Here is a 15,574-nt window from a genome sequence, read left to right as displayed (position 1 = left end):
ATCTTCCAGCAAACAAAAGCCCCGGTCCAGATGGCTTCACAGCTGAATTCTACCAAAAATTTAGAGAAGAGCTAACACCTATCCTGCTCAAACTCTTCCAGAAAATTGCAGAGGAAGGTAAACTTCCAAACTCATTCTATGAGGCCACCATCACCCTAATACCAAAACCTGACAAAGATCCCACAAAAAAAGAAAACTACAGGCCAATATCACTGATGAACATAGATGCAAAAATCCTTAACAAAATTCTAGCAATCAGAATCCAACAACACATTAAAAAGATCATACACCATGACCAAGTGGGCTTTATCCCAGGGATGCAAGGATTCTTCAATATCCACAAATCAATCAATGTAATACACCACATTAACAAATTGAAAAATAAAAACCATATGATTATCTCAATAGATGCAGAGAAAGCCTTTGACAAAATTCAACATCCATTTATGATAAGAACTCTCCAGAAAGCAGGAATAGAAGGAACATACCTCAACATAATAAAAGCTATATATGACAAACCCACAGCAAACATTATCCTCAATGGTGAAAAACTGAAAGCAGTTCCTCTAAAGTCAGGAACAAGACAAGGGTGCCCACTTTCACCATTACTATTCAACATAGTTTTGGAAGTTTTGGCCACAGCAATCAGAGCAGAAAATTTCTTTGTTTTAAAAAATGCTTGATACACAGTTCTCTAGTTTGAGTCAAATGCTCATCACATAAAGATAATCTGGGAATTTGCTGGCTATTTTTAGTCATTTTAATTAAAATTTTAATTTTAATTAAAAAGCTTTATTTTGTTCTCATTCATGATGTTTTGATTTCTTACCTAAAGAAAAATTATTTTACTATTTTATTTACCTTCTATTATATTTATTAAATCTACCTCTTTAGCTAGAATAAAAGAACACTTTTAAAGGTAGGAACAGCACCCAACTCAAACACCAATCCTGACAGCTAGCAAAGGGCATAATATTATACTTTAATGTTTCCTAGTGAACGTAGCAGAAAAGCTGTTTAGAGTTATGTTGCTTTTTAAAAGTAAAAAGTTTAAAATTGCAAACTGATATATGACCATTAAAATAAGTGAAACAATCTAGAGCTGGATAAAGAAAATACTCTTTTTTTCTTCCCTCCCACCACACTGAAGAAACTAATGTTATTTATATTTGTATTAATAACATTATTTGTAATTTATATCCTTCCATACTTTTCTCCATGCTTATATAAATATATAATCATACTTAAGGGTTTTAGCTGTTGTTTGTTAACATAAAATGGAATCATACTATACTTATTTTTCAGTTTCTAGTGATGTATCACGGTCATCTCTCTCTGTCTTTTAAATAACTATCAACACATAAACCTTAATATTTTTAAAACTGCACTACAGATACATTATGATTTATTTAACCATTCCCCTATAGATGGCTACTCAGGTTGTTTCTAGTTGTTTGTTGCTACAAATACTACAATAAATATCCTCATGCACATATGCCTTTCCTGAGCGACTTTCACCATTTTCACTTTTCCATGGGTAAAAATAGTGGTTATCTTACTGTTGTATTAACTTAGACTTTCTCAAATACTAATAAAGTTGACTTTCTTTCATATGCTTATTGGCCATTTGAACTTTCACTTCCATGGTTTACATATTTTTCTGTTAGATTACATTTATTTCATTAATCTGTCAGATTCTTTATCTATACTGAGGATTAACATTTGTCATTTGGGTTACAAATACCTTTTCTTCATATTAATATGTTTTGTTTTTGTTTATGGTATACACTGACAAATTTTTCAAAATTCTTTATGGATTTAGGTTTTCTTGCTTGCCTTAGGCAAGGCTCTCCTATACCACATATTTATGTAAATATTTTCCTAATTTTTTCTAAAATTGATATTTTAAATTTACATGTTTATAACCTACCTGGAATTTATTTTAATATTTTGTAAGCCAAAGGTCTGATTGTTTTCTTTCAGAAGGATGGTTATCAGCATCATTTATAAAATAAATCATGCATTTCCAATTGAAATAAAACTTCAACATTTCTCTATCAGAAATAGATTCAGTAGGCAGAAAATCAGTAAGGTCCAAGTTGAACTCAACACCACCACCAATAAACTGGATATGATGGACACCTATACGCTACCTCATCCAACAGCAGCAAAACACATATGATTCTCAAGCTCACATGGCACATTCACCAAGACGGACCACATTCTGGGTCATAAAACATGGCTTTAACAAATTTAAAAGAATAGAAATCCTACAGTGTCTGCTCTCCGACCCACCGTGGAGTTAAACTAGAAACCAATAACGGAAAGATAACTGGAAAATATCCAAATACACGGAGATTAAACAACACAAACATGGGTCAAAGAAGAAATTTCAAGAAAAATTTCAAAGTATTTTGAACTAAATGAAAAGGTAACATCAAAATTTGGGGAATGCAGTAAAAGCAATGCTTAGATGGAATGTATAGAATTAAATGCAGGCATATATTAGAAAACAAGAAAGACCTAAAATAAACAAACTAAGTTTCTACCTTAGGAAATTAGGAAAAGAAGAGCAAATTAAACTGAAAGTAAGCAGAGGAAGAGAAATGATAAGAATAGAGCATAAATAAATAAAATTGAAAACAGGAATCAATAGAGAAATATCATTGGAACCAAAAGTTGGTTCATTGAAAAGATCAAGAAACAATGATGAGCCTCTAGCTAGGCTAATTAAGAAAAAAAGAGAAAGGACACAAATTACCCAAATCAGAAGTGAAAGATCCTTTGAACATTAAAAGGATAATGGAGGAATACTAGGAATACTTCCCTGCCCACAGATTTGATAACCTAGATGAAATGGATCAATTACTTGAATAAGATTTTGCTGAAAATTTGCTGAAATTCATACAAGAAGAAACAATGTGTATAGGCCTAGATTTGTTAAAGTAACTCATTTAATAATTAATAACCTTCCAAAATAGACAGTACAAAGCCCAGAGTGGTTCACTGGTGAATTCTACCAAACATTTAAGGGAGAGATTCTGCCAGTCTTCTACAATCTCCTTCATAGGACAGAAGCAGAGGGAATACCTTTTAATTCATTCCATTACCCTAAAAGCAGACAAAGACATTATAAGAAAACAATTTATAAAATAAAACAATCACCAATAATAGAATATTTAAAGAGTACTTTGTATAAGCTCTGGCAAATAGACATTTAAGAGCAATAAATTATGATTATAAAAGCAATCTTTGAAAAGCAAAGTAGCCCAAATTTTTAGCATCAGACAATAATTTTAGTATATGTATCTATTTGGTCTTTTATTCAGACTTAGACTATCCATTTAACTAAAGAGAAGAAGAAAATATATACTTAAAAAATCAAAGAACTCACAAAGAGTCCTAAAATTTTATACTTAATTGTTCAGTAAGCATTTAGATGAGCCTATCATTTTTAGGTATTGTACAAGATACTGACATTAAGATGGTGAAGAAGAAAACAATTCCTGTCCCCAGGTACTCAATCTAGAAAGAATGTGAACTTGTTAGTTGCTTGGTCGTGTCTGACAGGCAAAAATACTGGAGTGGGTTGCCATTTCCTTCTCCAGGGGATCTTCCTGACCGAAGGATTGAACTTGGGTCTCCCACACTGCAGGAAGATTCTTTATCATCTGAGCCACCAAGGAAGCCCCAATCTAGAAAGGGAGGCAGACAAATAAAGTAAGAAGTATGATATATGTTTCTTTGACTTGAGTCCTTGCTCCTGCCCTGGTTATGGCAGGAGGGAAAAGAAGGAAGTATCTAACAGGAGCAGAGATGGAGTCGGGAGAAGGCATGGTAGAGGAGAGGTGAGGAAGCTTTCTCAGGAAAGGTGATGGAATAAGCTGCACATGAGAGAAGAACAGAGTATCCAACAAGAGAAAAGTCTGAAACTTTTTTTTTTTCAGGGAGAGAACAGCATGGTAGAGAGACAATTCAACATTTCTTGGATGACCATAAATGCACTGAGGTGAAGATTATGCCTTTTCTTTTAGACATCATGAGTCTGATATACTTTTGGAGCATGTGTTAAGAGTTCTGTAGGAAACTGGAAATAAAAGTTTTAGAGTTAAGACAATGATTGATTGAAAACAGAGTTGGAGCCATTACAGAAAGAAATGATTGGTGAATCAGTCTAAGGAAAATGTGCAGAATGAAAAGAAGATCAAAACTGAATTCTGAAAAACACAATCACTTAAGGTTTGTACGGGAACCCAAATGCAGACTTGAAAAAAAAACAAAAAAAGAGGGAAATAACTAAAAAAAAGGATGAACTAAATTAAAGACCAAGAATATTTCAAGGACAGAGTAGATAATAGTATCAAATGCAGTAAAATGCAAAGACTAAAATGCGTCCACTGTTCTTGACATCTTTAGCTAGGACAGTTATCGTTATTTGGTAGAACGTATACCAGAATAAGGTAGATTGAATGATTATGGGATTAAGAAAGTAGGAGCATTCAGCATAGAATTTTCTTTCACATGATTTAGATATAAAAGTAGAAAGTTCACAGGTTTCATGGAAAGAATTTGGATAAGTTCTTTCTGATGACTTATGTTTTCTCTGGTTAAGAGAAAGTAATATCTTTTACTAAGATTGTGAAAAGCAGCGGTTGAGGAGAGTGAAGGACAGAAACAGACAGTGGGAAGACTAGGTAAGTGTGACCAGAAAGATCTAGGATGATCAGGCATTGCTGGAGATCTTTAGGTCAGGCTGTGGAGAACCTTGTTGTGAAATCACTAAAGGAAATCTTAAATGTTAATACTCATCTTGACTATTTTATCAGTAAGTAAGAACTTAGAGCAAAGTAAAAGAAAATTTTCTATCTTCTTTTAATTAGCAAACTGAAATTAAGCAAAAATTTAAATATGCATGTTTGCTAAATATGGATATTTGATCCAGAAATCTATAGAAAATATATAAAGACAACGCTTTTAAGCTTATCACATATTTTCTTAAAAAGAGAAAAAAAATCAAAGTTAAATAATGTTCTAATAAAAGTATTAAATAAACTAACTGCTAGGAACTCAAAGCATTAAATACCAAGTCTTTCTAAGAAGGTAAGATTTTTAAAACAGGTTTATGGGTGTGAAATTTGAAATATTCTGTTTATGTATCTCCTTAACTATGATACATTTGCATGTGTACCTTATTTTAAGTGACTGAAAAGTAATTGAACAAAACATTCTGATAAAGAATTCTTTGTAAGAAGTATTCTCCCTCCTCTAATATACCACCTAAACAATTATTTTGGAGTTGCTATAGTGTGTGCAGGTCACACTTTTACAGTGAATATAAAAGTGTAAGGTATAGAAAGTGTTTTATTCAATAAAATCAAGATTGCCTTTCTGATATGAATTTCTATTTACAGATCTGTCATTTTGAGTACAGAAAATCAAGATCATTATTAACTCCAGAATGCAAGTGTAAAAACAGCTGTTGAACATTATAACAATCATTATTTTGGATTACTACTTTTATTCTACAGTGATATTTCTGGAAAAATTCTAAATCTATTTTTGAAATGGAAGTAGTTCCTCTGCAGAGACAGGACTTGTTAACTTAGCTGCTGGTCGATGAAGTTGGTAGGTGATCTAACTCTGATCTATACAGTCAGATCAGAACAAGAATTACTACCTCTTTTACAAGAGCTGATGCACTAAAAAAAGGCCCAAAGTACACTCTAAAGTGTTTTGTCAACTGTTACTTTTAAAGTGTCACCTCAAAAGATCAGCAGTATCATTTGGTTTAAAATTGCTCTAAAATAAAGCACAAAGCTTATTCTTTCAAAAAGGAAGCAAGTGATTTTTGATAGTGCTGTTTACAGAGGGAGATTTAAAACACATATATATGCATGCACATACACACACATAAGCATACATACATAATTTGCAAAGGCCAGAGGTATAGCTTTTATAATACTTATGTTAGTGCTTGATTTTCTTAAAAACAGCATTATTATAAATTATGATTAATGCATGAGTAATATCATATAACTAATTTATTAATAATTATCACTTATATGTAATTTTAATATATGTGTATAATTAGATATGTATAGTTATAATATATGTGCCTAAATTATTACATATTATAAATTATGATTAATTTACAGTTATATGCAATATATAATTATTACTGCTACCATCAGTGGTGGCCTGTTACATCAGGTACTGGGTTAATAAAAGACTTACATTTTATTTAATTCTCATAACCACTCTATGATATAAAAATTATTACCCATATTTAAGCATAGGTAACTTGAGGCTTGAAGAAATTTTTCTCACTCAGCAACTTATTTCAAATAAGTTGGGGGAGCTAGGAGTTGAAACTAGGTCATATGATTTCAAAGAAAACCCATGTTTTTAACCACTGTCTAGTGAACTATTAGTTTGCTGTAACTATTAGTTTGCTATTTATTAAAATATTTAAATCAATGATTTGTAGATCAATGGGCTTAAGCAAAAAAAAATTTCTCTAAAATATTTCAAAAAGAATGTGTTACATATTTTTTCTTTATTGAATCTATTACCTGTCTGTTGGTGATTTCTCTTCATTTTCATTTTATTTCCTAAAATAAAATGTTCTTATACTTAGAAAAATAACATTCCCACATAAAATGTCAATTTTTAGAACTATAAAAATGGTGCATATTTTCAAAGTAACTGTAGGGACAAAGTACTCATTTACATACACTGAGCAGTCTGTCTTTATTTCACCCTGTTCTAATCCCCAGTTCCACCACACATCCTCACTGACCTACACTGGTAGACTCCACTTATTACAATTGTATGGAATTGGCCAAAAAGCTCACTGGATTTTTCTACAAGATCTTTACAGAAAAACCTTAATGAACTTTCTGGCCAACCCTACACTTATTGTTTGGGTATAGGTTCACACTATCCAATTAATTATTAATAATAAAAACATATATATTAAATACATAGTGATTAAATTATGTATTAATCTTATCTTAGAACTCTAAACTACAGTGAATTTGAAAATTAAAAAGGGGATACATATAAGACTAAGAAAACATATTTCTGTTTTGAAACACGGGTCTTTGAAGAATAAATATCAAATTTGGCTCATCCTTCTTTTTCTTACCTCAGGGTGACTGGAGATATTCAAAATGAGAGCCCATAGTTCAGCTCTCAGGGCTGTGGGACTTCCTTGTCTGATATACTGTTGAGCAGCAGCACTATCTTGTTGTGTTAAAACTGTTAAAAGTATATTAATCTCATTAGAAAATGTGTAATATAAGAAATACATTTGAAATCTTTACAATTTTTTTTAGGAAGCTAACATTTCATCTTTGTATCTTACATAATTAAAACATATCTTGGCAATCTTCTTTTACTCTCTGATTTTTGATGTGGTCTTATTTACAGTCCTGTATATTTTAAGCCTTAGGCTCCTCCACCTCCTACCTTATCTGAAAGTTTTTTTAATGTAAGTACCTTGAATTCCTGTGCTTTAACTATAGTTTCATGGATCTGCCACTAATGATGCATATATATAATAAATTTTGGATTTGAAGATCACATCAAATCATACCTACAGAAACCATAAATTTCTTAAGCATATTCTACTAAGTCATGAATGTTCTGGTATTTGGAAGTAGTATGCTATCTGAAGTATTACGACTAAGAATTCTACAAATGTAGATATCCATTCTATTAGATGATCTTTTAACTATCTGCCAAAATCAACAGAAGAAGTGAAGAAGTGAAGATGCTCAGTCATGTCCGACTCTTTGCAACCCCATTGACTGTAGCCTACCAGGCTTCTCCATCTATGGGATTTTCCAGGCAAGAGTACCAGAGTGGGTTGCCATTTCCTTCTCCAGGACAATGAACAGAAAAGAGGAATTTTTTAAGAACTGAAAACACAAAGGATCCAATAACATTTTAAGGCTCCAAATTATTCAGAAGTGGTCAAGTTCTCAAAATTAATATATTATCTTTTTGTTTTAATTTTTATTTTAAAGAAAATATTAACTATTAAATCTAGAAATTAAGTCCCCTTCCAAAACAAATAAAACCAAAATATAAAAAAGTAAAAACAAAAGAAGAAACACTAGACATCTGCTAATACTTGTCTAACAGTACTGTTTTCTTATATTCTTAAAAGAAAAAGGAAAAAACCTTACACTAAATGAAAATGAGAAGACCAAAAGAAACAAAGGGACCCTTTGAAATAAAAAGATGAAACATATCCTTTAACTTGCAATTATATTTAATGAAAATATCAAATCATATAAATACAGTCCTCTAGATTCTGAAAATTGAACTAAGGAGTTTAGACCATGATAATATAACTATCAGAAGGTTCATTCTGACACAAAGACTTATCTGCACTTCATATTTCAAAGACTGAACTGGATTTATATAAACAAGGAAAAGAATCTTCAAAAGATGGGGAAAATTTATTCTCCAGAATGCTGACAGCTGCTCAGTTATTAAGTCCTGCCACTGTGAACAGTCACCAGGAAGCGTGGCAGTCATCACTTTCTCCTGATGCAGGAGCATATTCCTATTAACGTTAATGAGAAGGGTGTGGGCATATCAAAGAGAGAACCTGACTCTGATTTTAAAATGAAATTCTACTGTTGAATGGATTAAGCTAATACCCTTGAGAAATGTGTAGCTGCATTTATCTTTTGTTTTTTAGTGAATCATCTGTGTACTTCTTTATCTGTTGTTTATTGATAAAGCCAAAGTGATGCATTTCCCCTCTTTATAAAGATTCCTATTGTTTTATCTACATTGTTAATTATGATTCCTTTTTAGGTCTTTAGCTTTTCAGGGATTAAATTTCAGATGAGGGCATATGATGCAGACATTTACTTAAAACTGTCTCATTTTCAGAAGTTAAAATAAGTTTAATCAAAAGCTTATCTTTTTCTCAAGAGGAGATGTATACTAAATAGCTGATTCATGTTATTTCACAGCAGAAACCAACACATTGTAAAGCAATTATCTTCCAATTAAAATGTTTAAAAAGCTTACCTTTTTGCCCAATACGTACATGCTCATTTTCAAAAAGCTCTAAAAATGATAAAATAACATTTTTAGACACAAATATAATCAGCCACATTTAGAATAATATTATGTATATTTTTCTAGTATTGATGCTTCTAATTATTTTCAAAGCTGGAATAGCTCTACAGGAAACTATAAGAATATACGTAGAAAAGTCTTTTTTCTAAGTTGTTTGAAGTTTATAGAAATTAAAAGAAAATTAAGTATATTTAATCAGAAGAAAAAAATTGATAAACTAACTTCCTTTGTTAAAATAGTATAAAATACCTTCTCATAACACAAGTTTCTGTCCATTCATCTTTAATTTTTTTCCCCTAAAAACAAAACTTATTGACAGCTTCATTTGCAAACCCCTACTTCCACTCTAAACTAGCATGAAACCATACCTAATAAAAGCGTTAATACTATATGGGTAATCCCACTATAAAAATGCCATTTTAAAAGGTTATATGGGGAAAAAAAATTTTTGCTTTTAAAGTACCAATCATAATAGAAAAAAAAAAACAAAACAAAACTCCTAAACTTGGTCATATTCAACCCAAGAAACTTCTGTTCATCAAAGACATCACTGAGAGTGAAAAGGTGAGTCACAGAGTGGGAGAATATATTTGCAATATGTATCTATCCAGCGAAGGTCTTGTACTTAGAACACAGAAAGCACTCCCAGTAAGTCAACTTAAAAAAGACAACTATCCAATGCAAATATGCAGAAGATGTGAACAGGTTCTTTACAAAAGAGGTAATCCAAAGGACCGATAAACGTATGAGAAAATGCTCAACCATGTTAGTTATCAGAGAAATGAAATTAAAACCATTATGAAATACACAACCACCACAATGGCTAAATGCAAAGGAAATGGAGCAAATAAGCTTCTCATACAAAGGTGGTAGGAGTGTAAATCAGTCCAACCACCTTGGAAAACCATTTGGCGACACCTACGAACACTGAATGTATGCACACCCTACAACAGTTAGCAGCATTACTCTCACTATGAATCCTAACGTCTGCCTATATGTACCAGGAGACTTACACAAGAATACTCACAGCAGCACTACTGTAATACAGTCAGCCCTCCAAATCTGTAGGTTCCACATCTGTGGATTCAACCAACCTCAGACTGAAATATTTTTTAAAAATTCTAGAAAATTCCAAAAAACAAATCTTGAATTTGCTGTGTGCTAAGTTCTAAAAAGCAAAACTTGAATTCATGTGAATGAACTGACGTTGGCATACCCTGCTGTAGTCTCCCACCATGTCATGGATTCATGCTGCTTGCCAAGGAAAGCTATGAAGTCAGTAAAAATGAACCAAGCATTTGCAAAATAAAGCAGAAAGAAGCTGAAGTATTAGTGCTGCCCCTACAATTGCAAAAATGGTCTCTGGTTCATGGTAAAATGCTTACAAAGGTATTAAGTGTGTGGCTGGAGGACATGTCACAGAAGCATATTCCTGTTGACAGCAAGATGAGGTGTGAAAAAGCACTTAGCCTCTGTGAGCACCACTATGAGGGGCTGAGGAGAATGGAGTCTGAAGCTCACAAGGGATGGCTGGCTAGCTTTGTGAAGTGCTGCAACCACAAGAACTTAGAGATCATGGGAGAATCAGCATTGGCTAATGCAGAGACAGCTTCAGCGTTCCCAGAAGAGCTCAAAAAACTTACAGAAGAGATAGGCTATCTTCCAGAGCAGATCTTCAATTGTAATGAAGTGGGCATGGTCTGGAAGGAGATGCCCAATAACACCTATTTCCCTAAGAATGTAAAGCAAGTCCCAGGGTTCACGACCTGGAAAAATCACCTTATTCTGGTGCTGTGTGGTAATGCAGCAGGTCATGTGATCAAGCCAGGCTTCATCTACTGAGCAAGCAATCCCCAGGCCCACAAGAACAAAAACAAAAATTGCCAGCCCATGTTCTGGCAATACGAGAAGGTTTGGGTGAAGGCCATTTTGTTCTTGGAGAGGTTCCACCAGTGCTTCATTCCTGATAGTAAAGGGATGAAGAGAAGGGGCTGCCATTTCAAGGTCCTCCTCTTAGCTGAGAATGCTCCTGGTCAACCCCAATCTCTCTGCTTCACCAACGAGAATGTGCAAGGCTGCTCCTGTTTCCTAACTCTCTGTAACCGCTGCAGCAGTCCATCCAGGTGACTTACATCCACCTCACTTGAAAAAGGTTCCCCGCTGCCCTTGATGCTAACCCTGCCTGCAGTAGCAGCAGCAGCAGCCGCCTCAGTAGCAATTTATGAAAGAGCTTCACAACTGCAGATGCAAGTTTGCCCACTGCAGAGGCTGTAGATGCCCTAAAGCCTGATGCATGCTGGAGGCCATTCTGGAATGAAGCAATCAGTGACTTGGGGACTTCCCCAATATTGATGCGGAAATCAAGAATACTTTGAATGTTTCAAGGAAAGTTTGGTAGGGGAGATTTCTCTGACATAACTAACTGATGACAATGTTGAGGGCCACACAGAAGAGCATAGAGAAACCCTTACCAAAAAGGAACTTGAAGATATGCTGAAATCCTATAAACACACAAGGATGGTGATGATGATGATGACGTAGGAGATTTAGAGGAGGCAGAGTCGTCAATCTAGACACTTGAAAAATTTGCAGCAGTTTTTCAAATATGATTAGAGACAGAGAACATGTGTGTATGTGGAAGTGGGGATGGAGGTGGCAGAAGGGGGAAGGACAGAATGAGGAGGCAAGAGATGAGATTTGAATAGTAAAAACAGTGGTTATCTTTGACACAGGGGATCAAGATTGAAAGGGGGTAGGAAAGGACTTCATTTTATTGATCTGGGTGGTCATTTAATAAGAGTGTCCAATTATAAAAATTTATTGAGCCATTCTCTTAGGACACATGTACTTTCCTATATGCATTATACAGTAAAAAAGGTTTTAAAATGATAAAAAAACATAGCTACATCTAGAGTTGTTTTATATATAAAACACATATAACACATAGTATATGCTCAATAACTGTTTATTATTATTATTATTATTATTATTATTAGCAACAATAATAAGTGGCCAACTTCCCTATCTTACAGTGGAAGAAACAAGTCCCAAAATACAAAGTGACTTTTCCAAGTCACACAAGTAGCCAGTGGCAGAGGAAAAGACAAGAGCAGCCCCATGGCTCCTGTCTATGATAATTAGTACAACAATATAGACCTTCCACATTTTAAGTCATTTTTACTTCCTGTTTATTATGATTAAATATTAATCCAGTCTTTTATGAAAATATTGGCATTTAGGCACAAGAAAAGAGATGTTGGGGAAATGTTCTAGATGAAAACACACCAAGTTTAAAACCTATGTTTGTTTATACAAGATAGAATGTCAGTGTTCATTTAACTCGGTGATATGAAAAATAATAAAGATGGTGACGGCAAATAAAGGGAGCCATGAGTGCTGCCAATGAAAAATGTTACCAACAAAATGACTTGTGTATGTCCTAGGGGTTTTCAAAATTGTTTTAAAGACCCTCAAATAAAAAGACAATATCTAGTTGAAGGCTAATAAATATACAAGATTCTATACAATAATTAATAGTAACCAAGGAGAGGCAAAAAGCATGTTAGTTGACAGATATTAAAAAGTTACTAGATTAATTTGGAAATGACAAGATAAACCTTGTTTTATCTAACTCTCATTTTCATTTATTATATGCCATATGGGAGAAACACTAACCAGGAGGCACTTGTGTAGAGTCATCTATACCCAGCTGTCCTGTAGTTAAGCCAAGTTCTACAAAGAATTCTTTCTGAAAAATAACACACAGAATTACCATACATCTCAGACTTTTCTACACGTTATTTAAAAGATAATCTTCACCTAGACATCAACTTAAATGAAAATCACAATGTAAAATAAATCTTTGCTTCATTCAAATATCTAAAAAAGAAAACGATATTATTGAACCTTTAAATAGTAATGCTTTACTCCAAAATTTTCCCTTTTCAGATAACAAACTAGTCAGTAAAAGTAAAGACTAATTATTCTTTTGAGTAAAGAACTAATAACATTCAAATCTTTCCTTAAATATACATATACAAATAGCACATGCAGAACTTATAAATTTTATTTTCTAAATTCATTGTCTAAAATTACCAATATAATTCTGTATCTGTGCTTTGTATGGTACTGTATTTCACTCAGCTCTTAATCAAATAAACACTGCAAATATCCAAAACAACTTAAATTAATTTTTAAGTAAAATTAGACTATCAAGTGCTCTGCTAAAATAAGAATAAATTAGATTTATTCTCCAGACTTCCTCTACTTATCTACTAATGCCTAAGGAAAGTAACCCTGTTTGTCTGTTTTTTTAAATACATAAGAACCTCATAGTATTCACATTATTTTTATTCCCTAAGTAATTAAATATTTCTATTAATACTTGCCTCAGTCTTTTGTCATTATTCTAATTGCTAAAACCAAACTTCCTTCTTCTTTAAAAATGGAATTAGTTTTAATCCTTCATAATTATCTATGATTATTTAAATTAGTGATTTGTGTCCCTCATAAAACAGTTATTCAGCATAACATATATTTTATTTTTTTATAGATTTTAAATAAGTGTCATTATATTTCAATCTTTTAACTAAAAACTTGATTTTTATCTATATCTTAAAAAAGCTCTGCAACTTATGTTACCAATTTTTGATAACTAAAGAGATAAAAATTTACTGCTTTGGACTATTTTTTATTCTATATCAGTAGTGTAAGTGTTAGTCACTCAGTCGTGTCTGACTCTGTGACCCTATGGACAATAGCCTGCCAGGCTCTTCTGTCCATGGAATTCTCCAGGCAAGAATACTGGAGTGGGTAACCATTCCCTTCTCCAGGGGATCTTCCTGACCCAGGGATTAAACCTGGGTCTCCTGCATTGCAGGCAGATTCTTTACTGTCTGAGCCACCGGGGAAGCCCTGGGCCCTAATCTCAGATTTTCTTCTTTATGAACATGTATTACCTTTTCTGCAAGCTCTATCAAAGCATACAATTACATCGTATTGAAATTATCTTTTTACTGTCCATTTCCTCACTAGCCTGAAGCTCTTGGAAGACAGTCCTATCTCTTACACACATTTCCACCTCCAGTACTTAGCACAGTGCTTAGTGACATGTAACAAAGGGGAGTTAATAAATAGTGAACCACTCTACTGAGCTCTAGTTCCAACCTGCTGCCTGTACCTGACTGAACAGGAATTAGTGTGCAACTTCTCTTTAGAGTTAATACATTTTGGTTTCAAGAAATTCCCTTTTGGCAAAATAGAGGTACAGGATTAAGAGATATAAACTACTACATATAAAGTAAATAAGCTACAAGAATATATTGTACAACACAGGGAATATAGTCAATATTTTATAACTATAAATGAAGTATATCACCTTTAAAAACTGTGAATCAATACATTGTACACCTGAAACTTATGTAATATTGTACATCAACTATACCTCAAAAAAATCCTTTTTAATATGCATGAGTCTGCATAACACTGTGAGCTAGATTTGAGGGCCATCTATTATAGGATCATATAAGACTCACTGAGTCTCACCAAGTTCAGTACTCACACAGACAGACCAGGGTTACAGATAAACCCTGCACTCTGGAGGTAGAACCATTATCACCAGCCACATGATTCAGGAAATGGGGACAACTATCCTTAATGCCTGAAGACATTAAGTATGGTCACAGTTTTTTGAAAATCAGTCATAGGATTCTGATTCTCCAATAGCTAAGAATTTATCTACACCAGCTCCAGGTCCCCTCAGACAGACAGAAGGCATAATTAGCCCCACTTACAACATGTAAAGCTGAGCACCGAAGAATTGATGCTTTTGAACTGTGGTGTTGGAGAAGACTCTTGAGAGTCCCTTGGACTGCAAGGAGATCCAACTAGTCCATTCTAAAGGAGATCAGCCCTGGGATTTCTTGGGAAGGAATGATGCTAAAGCTGAAACTCCAGTACTTTGGCCACCTCATGCGAAGAGTTGACTCATTGGAAAAGACTCTGATGCTGGGAGGGATTGGGGGCAGGAGGAGAAGGGGACGACAGAGGATGAGATAGCTGGATGGCATCACCGACTCGGTGGATGTGAGTCTGGGTGAACTCCGGGAGTTGGTGATGGACAGGGAGGCCTGGCATGCTGCGATTCATGGCGTTGCAAAGAGTCAGACACGACTGAGCGAATGAACTGAACTGAAACCTCTTCATAAATCATCATTCCCTGCTTCTTTACCTAGCAAACGCCTTCAAACTATTTCAAATGTCAGTACCTCTGAGAAGACCTTCTACACTTCATAAGAATCTGCCACTTCCTCTTGTATACAGCCATATCACTTTGTATAAACCTCTCCTAAGAGGACTTCTAACATCTTTTAAAATAATGTCTTAAAAATAGTTTTTTTATGACAGTTATAGTACTAATGCTTAACATTTACTGCTTACTATGTTTCAAGGACCGCTTATATGCTTTATATTT

The 15,574-nt window shown here is 33.8% G+C and overlaps 1 protein-coding gene across 4 annotated transcripts in view; it reads right to left on the bottom strand.

The window, feature by feature from the left end:
- TBC1D19 (TBC1 domain family member 19) overlaps window positions 1–15,574 on the bottom strand; it is a 156,256-nt gene that overhangs the window by 74,671 nt on the left and 66,011 nt on the right. For all 4 annotated transcript variants that reach the window (NM_001076938.1, XM_024993412.2, XM_015471566.3 and 1 more), the window contains 3 exons: window positions 12,778–12,850; window positions 9,052–9,090; window positions 7,148–7,260 (listed from right to left, as the gene is read on the bottom strand). In NM_001076938.1, coding sequence (NP_001070406.1) covers window positions 7,148–7,260; window positions 9,052–9,090; window positions 12,778–12,850 — 225 coding nt within the window. The remainder of the gene's footprint in view (window positions 1–7,147; window positions 7,261–9,051; window positions 9,091–12,777; window positions 12,851–15,574) is intronic.

Source organism: Bos taurus, chromosome 6, assembly GCF_002263795.3.
Source record: "Bos taurus isolate L1 Dominette 01449 registration number 42190680 breed Hereford chromosome 6, ARS-UCD2.0, whole genome shotgun sequence".
Lineage (NCBI taxonomy): Eukaryota > Metazoa > Chordata > Mammalia > Artiodactyla > Bovidae > Bos > Bos taurus.
The sequence above is the reverse complement of the archived record's forward strand: the minus strand, read 5'-3'. Positions and strand labels throughout refer to the sequence as shown.